An 8,987-nucleotide genomic window follows, 5' to 3' on the forward strand; every position below is an offset into this window, starting at 1 on the left:
AATAAAATAAATACAAATTAAAAACTTAACACCAAATATATTTTTCACAAAGCAGTGAGTCTGAAAACAAAGCCAAAAATAGTGAGTCATTGGGTCAGTTCACGAGCTCCGTGGCCGGTTCTTCAGCTGCACAGTTGTTTGAGCTGTTCTGTGCCAGACAGGCCACACCAAACCCCACATATATTGATGAACGCACTACTTTTTCGACTAATAGACCATCAACAAGTCCTTCTTTGCTTTCTCTTTCTATACCTTTTATATTATGTTTGGTAACTTAAAAAAGAAAAGAAATAATTACTTAAATAATAAGAGAAGAGAAAAGAAAAGGAATATTTTTTGTTTGGATAAGGAAGAAATAAAAGAAAAGAAATGATTGTGATTTCTCTCATTCTTATTTGGTTAGGTTTCATTAAGAGAAAAGAAAAGAAATTATTTTATATTATATTATCAAAATAACCTTTCTATATTTTCAATCATTTTATTTTCTTTTTTTTTATAGGGACAAAATTAGTATTATGAAAATAGTGATTTCTTTTCTCTCTCAATTTCTCTACTTTTGAGAAGATTGAAAATAAAATTTATAAGTTTCTCTCAATTTCTCTCAATTTTTTCTCATTTCTCTCTACTTAAATTATCTAAACAAATAAAAAATATATATATGACTCCATTTCTTTTCATTTCTCTCCGAATCAAAACATAGGATTAGTTTTGTTGAATCACCCTGTTACAGCCCACAAAATCTCTTTCACAAGATGCTTCAGTTTCTCTCTTCCAAACTCTCTCTCTCTCTCTCTCTCTCTCTCTGTGACAACCCTGTCTCTTGAATTGCTTACTACTCTTGAAGAACCCAAAAATTCTGCATGAATGGAGATCAAAATCATTGGCTTGCTCTCTCTAGCTTTCTCTCTCATCTACTTGTCAATTCTGCGTCTGTCAACAGCTTTCACACCGGTAGACAACTACCTCATCAACTGTGGATCAAGCACAAATGTCACTGTTGATAACCGACTCTTCACCGGTGATTTGACCGGACCGGGTTCGGTTTATCTGTCTTCTTCTGGTAAATCAATCTCTCTCACGAATCAAAACCCATCTTCAAATTCAGCTCCACTTTCCCGAACAGCTAGGGTTTTTCTCAGTGCTTCAAGTTATGAGTTCAACATCAAGAAGACTGGGACGCATTTGGTACGTCTTTATTTCTCTCCCTTCACTACTTCCCAGAGTTACAATCTCAATAATGCAAATTTTAGTGTTTCGGCTAATGGGTTTTTGCTTTTGAGCAATTTTGATATTCGATACACTGTTCTTAAAGAGTTCATTTTGATGGTTAATGATGTGAATTTGGAACTATCGTTTGTACCTTCGAGCCAATCGGGTTTTGCATTTGTTAATGCAATTGAAGTGTTCTCTGCTCCAGAAGATCTCATGTTTCAGTATGTGGCTAAATCGATTGGTCCTAACGGAGTCGAAGAGTTTAAGAATCTTTCTTCGCAAATTTTAGAAACGGTTCATAGGATTAATGTTGGGGGTTCAAAATTGACCCCTTTTAATGATACCCTTTGGAGGATTTGGATCCCTGATGAGGATTTTCTAGTTCTGAAATCTGCTGCGAAGACTGTGAGTACAACACATGCTCCAAATTATGAGAAAGACGGTGCAAACAGAGAGATCGCTCCTGATAATGTTTATATGACTGCACAGCAGCTGAATAGGGATAACTTAAATACAGATGCTGTATTCAATATAACTTGGGATTTTCCAGTGAGTTCAGAACCTGCTCGATACTTCATTCGATTGCATTTCTGTGACATTGTCAGTAGGTCACTTAACCAGCTTTACTTCAATGTATTTATCAATGGATTCGCTGCGTACAAAGATCTTGATCTGTCTGCTCTTACATTCAATTTGCTTGCATCTCCATACTACATAGATTTTGTTGTGGGTTCGGATAATTCAAGGGTTGTGCGTATTAGTGTTGGTCCTTCTGATCTTAGTAGTTCATTGAGAAAGGATGCTATTTTGAATGGGGTAGAGATCATGAAGATGGTGAGTTTTTTTGTGGTTTCAGAAACTCGGTCTGAGAAGATAAGTGTTTGGGTTTTGGTGGGTTCAATTGTTGGAGGCTTTGCTTTTCTATGTTTGGTTGGACTCGCAGTTTTATTGATATTGAGAGGTAGGAGGAAAAAACAGAAACCAAAACCTGTGGAAAGTATGGGTTGGACACCTTTACGGGTATATGGAGGGAGTTCACATAGTAGGCTATCTGATGGGACTGCCTTTCCATCTCCGGGGCCATATGGATATCTTGGCTTGAGGATCCCTTTTGGTGAAATACAGTTGGCAACAAGCAATTTTGACCAAAATCTGATTATTGGTTCTGGTGGATTTGGCATGGTTTACAAAGGGGTTCTTAGAGACACCACAAAGGTTGCTGTGAAGCGAGGTGTACCAGGATCCAGGCAGGGTCTTCCCGAATTCCAGTCTGAACTAACAGTTTTGTCAAAGATACGACACCGCCATCTTGTTTCACTTGTTGGGTATTGTGAAGAACAGTCAGAAATGATACTTGTCTATGAATTCGTGGAAAAAGGGCCATTGAAAAATCATTTATATGGTTCGGGATTGACACCTTTGTCTTGGAAGCAGAGGCTTGAAATATGCATTGGTGCTGCAAGAGGCCTTCACTACCTTCACACAGGTTCGGCACAGGGAATCATCCATCGTGACATCAAATCTGCCAATATTTTGCTTGATGAAAGTTATGTTGCTAAGGTTGCAGACTTTGGTCTCTCAAGGTCTGGTCCGTGTATCAATGAGACCCATGTAAGCACTGGTGTCAAAGGTAGTTTTGGGTATCTCGATCCAGAGTATTTTCGGACGCAGCAGCTTACAGATAAGTCAGATGTTTATTCATTTGGGGTTGTGCTTTTCGAAGTTCTTTGTGCTAGACCTGCTGTTGACCCATTGCTGCCCAGGGAGCAGGTAAATTTGGCTGAATGGGCAATTCAATGGCAGAAAAAGGGTCTGCTCGAACAGATCATTGATCCATTCCTAATGGGGAAAATAAAGCCAAGTTCACTGAAAAAAATTGGCGAAACGGCAGAGAAATGTGTTGCTGAGTGTGGTGTTGATAGGCCTACAATTGGTGATGTATTATGGAATTTGGAATATGCGCTTCAGCTTCAGGAAACTGGAAGGCAAAGGGTATCTCATGAAGTCAGTGATATCACTTCTTCAGAGCTCCCAGGACCCAGAGTTGTTCCCCAAGTTCCGTCAAGCCATGTTAGAATTGAGGGAGATGATTCTGATGGGATTTCAAATATAACAACAAGCCGAGTTTTTTCCCAACTGATGACCAAAGAAGGTAGATAGTTTATAGGTTCATGCCATAAAATATGAAATTCTTGCTTAAACACAGGCATGAACTACATTGCTTGAAATTTCTGCAGAAACATAAAATCAAGAAGTATCAAATGTAATTCTAGCTTTATTTTGTTTCAATAAATATAGATGCATATATAATTCTTTTCAAGTGCTTCTCACTTCCTTTTCATCTGATGTTCATGGAGAACATGTTAATGTATGTCTTACATACATGCAAGTTATATATCTAGTTGTCATAGGCTGATTATTTAGTCCTCTCTATGCTTATGTTGTAATGAGATCAAATACGAACTGCGTGAACTATGTAACAAAGTGCAATTGTATATGTACATGTGTTGTAGTCTTCGGCTTTTCAATCTTATGAATGAAGCCTTTTAAACTCCCACTCCCTTCTTTGATCTTTGTGCTGGTTAGGGCATTAAATATTAATATAGATTTTCCATGAATTGGCATTATTCCATACTATTTTCAGTGAGATTTCAAGTCCAATTCCATGCCATGGACGGGTTTACAAAAAATGGAACATCGCCATAAATTAAGACAATATTTATGCTATGACCTCATTTCATAAAGTACTCATGGTTAATCTCATCATGCCAAAAAAAAATATATATATATAAATAAATAAATAAATAAATAAAATAAGAGGCCTTGTTTTATGTCTAGTGGAAAAGAAATTATGCATATTCAAAATGTTGTGTGAAACTGCAGCAGGATGATATATTCCCATGCATTGGTTCTATTAGCCCACAATATGTTTCTTAAAGAAAATTTGGTGGAAAATCCATCTCTTTCACTTAATTTTAACTAATCTTTACGGTTATAGTGATTTACTTTTAATTTGTTGTTGATAGCTGCTAAAAATTTCTTACGTATTCTTGATAAACATGTTCCGGTCTGTTTTCATCATTATGAAAAGATACAGAAATGTTTCATTAGCTATAATTGCATTATTAGTGTTTTTATCAGAAAGAAAAAAGTAAGAAAAATGGAAGCTGGGCAGATTGTTATGGTTTAAGGCATTTCATAGTCATGAAGTCTAATTGTTGTACCTAGTCATACTTTTTCTGTTTTACCAGCCATGACAATGAAATAATAGTAGTGGTCTTGCATAGATGGACTGATCCTTATTCTAGTTTGGACACAAAATCAGAAAGTGAAAGAAAAAAGAATCTTGTCTTTGGATTTTTGCTCGAGGAGGATTTTTCCTTCTCAATGGGTTCCTGTGGAGGTTTTATTTGTTTGGTTTTTGTTTGGGGGAGGAGGGATTTGTACATAAGGTAGATATATAGAAGGTTAATGCACCATTCTGAGACACCTCCTGTCTTAGAGAGAGATATCCACAGTAAGACAACTCTAGACCATGAGAATGTCATGTGGTGTGCTCTGTAACTCTACCTGAGAAGCACACGTGATCACTGTTGCAATTGCTAAGGCGTCTTATTATGCTCTATTTAGTTTACTAGAATGGAATGGTCATTCCTTAAACTCTCCTATGGAATGATACTTCCATTTCAATGGTGAATGATGATTCTCTTTGTAATGCATTTTTCATTATTCTTTTAGTCAACCAAACATAAGATAAAGATTTTAATAAAATAATCATTCTATTCTACTACGTTCCAATCTACCTTGGTATTTCAACCTCAGCGCTACTAGTATTGGCTTTACCTCCAGGTTGTTGGGGCCATCGAGGGCAAGCTACCTATCCCGTTATTTAGATAAGTTGGCCTCCAAGGCCTGACCCTCCTATAAATAGGTCACCACCTCTATATAGGCATAGTCTCCTTCTCTGGCAAGTCTAGAGACTCTGTTTTTCCACAGTTGCTCTCTCTCTCTCTCTCTCTCTCTCTCTCTCTCTCTCTCTCTCCATAAGACCGCACCATATCTCAACCCTTCCACCTCTGGTGATCCCTCACCATCTGAGTGCCTACTATAACTTCTCAAAGGCCATACGTACTCTCCAACGTCCACAATAAGAAAAAATTGAAAGGCAGTGGTGTCGAAAATTATTTGAAAAAAAAAAAAAAAACACTAAACAAAACGGGAACTATAAGTGTCTAGAAGAACCATTTAGGTCTTAGAGGACATGCTTCGGGGTTGTTCTCTCTATTTTAAGGGGTCGTAGGAGAGGCATTGTCACGACTCTAACCCGCTCGTAGAAGTTAGAGTGGTGACCGGCCAGTAATCATAGATTACCTACGGCTTCAAAAATAAAATTTCAAAATATTTAAATAATATCGGGGTCAAAAGAGAAAGCAAAACAAAATAATATTGTCCATTAAGCTGTGCATACATGATAAACTGAAATATCTAAAACATTTATAATACACCTTCTCATACTCAAGACATTCTGAATCCAAGTTCAAGGTGTGAAAGGCGTTGAGTCTTGAGGCTGAGAGCGATCCTAAGCTGCACAATCTCAAGAGTGATTCCACACAGGTCTTCACAGGACGGTGCAAAACATTTTTTGAAATCTTTTAAAAAAGCGACTAGTCGCTCGAACTGAAGACAATGTAGAACCAATCTAGATCAAGGTAGGATCCTTCTCAGTACTCACATTAACAAGCATGATTTCAGTCATTAAGGGCTTAGCATGCCTCTCTTTTTCTCAATTGATCAAATTTCGCAAAATTCGAGGAATTCCTTCCTCTCTGTTTTCACCACAGTGTTCAAAAAGTTTTGAAAAACTTAGGTCAATGCAATGACTTAAAGGCACAGAAGAAGTAGGTGAAAATGCCCTGCCGTTTCATTCAAACTTCTGGCACAACTGGGGCAAGGAAGAAGCAAACACAAGAGTGTGAAAATTACTGCTGTTTCATTCAGATCTTCCAGTGTAACTAGCTCCACGGCAGAAACAGGCTCAAAAGAAAGCGAAAAGACAAACACAAAACAAATTAGTGATATCCGAGGTAACGCCCCCGGAATCACTCGACTCCCATATAACAGGACTGACTCGATACAACAAGACAGACCTAGCTGACATAGTACAAAAAAAGACTGACTATATACAAAACAACAAAACTGACTGAATACCCAAGTCAGAAAGTACAAAAACTAACATTTGCAAATGCTCAAAATAGTACGTGCCATATGCCACATCTAAAGTAAACTGAGTGCCGCCCGCAGGTGGTTCATCTCCTGATCACATCACATTATTCTTCAGGTTCACTGATCCAGTGACAATAGACTTTGCTGAGCTTGGTGGGAGAATGATCATTGTCAATCAAGTCCTATACCTCGTGGCTAAGACGGAAGCAATTCTCGATGCTATGACCGGTTTGCTAATGGTACGCACAGTACTGAGTAGCGTCATGACTTGATGGAAGACGACTAGGGAGACGCCGAGGCTCGAGGGGTTTAAGATGCCCTTTTTCGGCAAGGATTTGAAGAGCCTTGGACAAAGGCATGTAGAGGGCATGGAAGACCCTACGACCTCGGGGTAGATACTTCGAGGTTTGAGGACTTTTGCTGGACACACTAGCAAAGGGGTCGGCAGGCGCTGATTTGGTTTTCTGATCTTTCCCGAATACAAAATTAGGGTTGGGAGGAATAGTTCTGGTGTGACGGCCCTTCTCCTGATTTTCCCCTTGGCTTGAACTGCCGTCGTTCTGAGTGACGAAAGTGTCATCCACAGCCTTTGTAGCAACTACGAGCACTTGCAGTTTGTTCAGTCCCCCGGCTTTCAAAGCCTTAACAGCCTACAGAAGTTGTTTATAGGGATCAATGTCCGCCTCCACCTTGTTCTTACCACTCGCCTCAGCTTGGTCGAAGGTTTGGGTTGCTATATTAGTACGAAGCTCTGTTGCTGTCGACATGTTATTGCCGGAACATAGGATGGCTTCGGGTTGACTGAGTTCAATTACAATTCGCCCCAATAGTGGGGGCTCTTCCGACATGAAATTCTCGGCATATGATGTGGTCAATGGTGGAGCCGACATTCCGAAGGCTAGATCAGTCACAGACCTCTGAAGATCGCCGATCATTCCCATCAGCTCAAAAGTGGTGGGTCTACGGGTTTGGAATAATTGGGGTTCCCAGATTGGATGTACGGTAAGTGACCTGGGCAGGCGTTGCATTTCAACATCAGTCTCACCTTGTACGATGATTCCTTGGTTTAGTGCTGCTGCCATGACCACAATTTCTTCTGAATTCTGTATCATCATGAGTCTGCTGAACTGAACAAAGGTGATGTGACTGGTGGCTGACGGATTTGATGAATCGATGAGCCTTGAGTGGCCCTTTTCTGCCTTGCCTCAGCGAAAGAGAACACTGGTTACTCTGAACCGAATCTCTGAAGTGAAAGAGAAAATAGGCATGATCTCAACCCAATTTCACCAGAACAGACATAACCATAGCTGAAAAACTGTATTCGACCATTGATCACTGTTCCCCAAATTACTGCTCCAAAACTAAATCTGATACCCGCAGATATAACTGATTCTCAAAATACTGATGCCCGCAAGCCTGATACTCAGACTTGCAAACTAATAAGTGCATTCCCTGTAGAGGCACACTCTAAAAGCACATAATCAAGCAAATGAGAGCCAAAACACCCCTATGTTAGGTTAGGGTTTCTCTGTCCTATTTTGTCAAGAGCTAGGGTTTCGCTATGCACACAGCGGTTTCAAGCAACCTATATTTGGGTAAGCAACCTGTCTTAGTTTGGCATAGTCACTATGGATTCCAAATATGCACTAGGCTGAATTGTCAAAAAGGGTGCCCCAGTAAAAATTAGGGTTTGTGTTCCTGTCGTGGCAGAGCCTACAATCGGTCAGCCTTATGGCACGCTTTTCAAAGCAAGCCTTCGGCAAACCGTTCACGAATAGCATACGGCAAACATGGTGTCCTAGGCGCACCAATGCAAATGCAATGCAAAGAGACACATAAGTGTAAACAAAACAAGATATTATGAGTTCGAGTCAAGTTCTCTAACTTCCCAGCAGAGTCGCCAGAAACTGTAGATGCGCCCTTGGGCTTCATGCTACAGTTCGGACTCAAATGTCATGGTTCTTAATCTGACCTCACAATGTGCGATGTGAGATTGATAAATCACCAAAGAGTCCAAATCCGGTAAATCATTTTGGAAAACTGATTTGTAAGAAAGAAGTGCCAAACATGGACTGCTTTGTCAGATACAGAGTTGCCACCTAAATATTTATTTTGGAGAAATTTAGGAAACCTTGACTCGTGCCTAAAGCCACGTATCCATCATCACCAAAGTTGTCTCAGCTCGGGAACTTGGGTATGATTGGGGAAGGTGATGCAATGAAAACCCCCACTCGCCCGATCAAAGATCAGCCTGTACTAAGCATGATATCTTGTTTTTGAAAACACAAGTGTTCTTATTCCGGTTAATTAGCTAGAATTACTATGTGATGAGCACAACACACAAGTATAGACTAGATCGCCTAATTTGGAACAAAGTATCGCATATCCGTTTGTTTTGAAATGGTTTGAAGTTTGCTACTCGCAAGTAGGCTAAAACACGGATTTCAATGAATCGTTCCAATTTAAGTAATCCAACCTTCACCCACAGACATTCAGGCTGTTATATCATATAAGCAATTAGCCTCATGGCAAGCATGTTGTCATGGCAACAC

General features: G+C 39.6%; 1 protein-coding gene across 1 annotated transcript; it reads left to right on the forward strand.

Annotated features, from left to right (window-relative positions):
- The first annotated feature begins 699 nt into the window (after nucleotides 1-699).
- Nucleotides 700-3,532, forward strand: LOC114303525 (putative receptor-like protein kinase At5g24010). Its single transcript, XM_028248665.2, has one exon. The coding sequence runs from the start codon at nucleotides 865-867 to the stop codon at nucleotides 3,370-3,372; it is 2,508 nt and encodes an 835-aa protein (XP_028104466.2). The 5' UTR covers nucleotides 700-864; the 3' UTR covers nucleotides 3,373-3,532.
- Nucleotides 3,533-8,987: the final 5,455 nt, after the last annotated feature.

The sequence above is a fragment of the Camellia sinensis genome, chromosome 1 (genome assembly GCF_055761805.1).
Source record: "Camellia sinensis isolate YWXY chromosome 1, ASM5576180v1, whole genome shotgun sequence".
Lineage (NCBI taxonomy): Eukaryota > Viridiplantae > Streptophyta > Magnoliopsida > Ericales > Theaceae > Camellia > Camellia sinensis.

Coding starts and splice junctions, on each gene's coding strand:
- LOC114303525 (XM_028248665.2), top strand. CDS start 865: ATGGAGATCAAAATCATTGGCTTGCTCTCTCTAGCTTTCTCTCTCATC.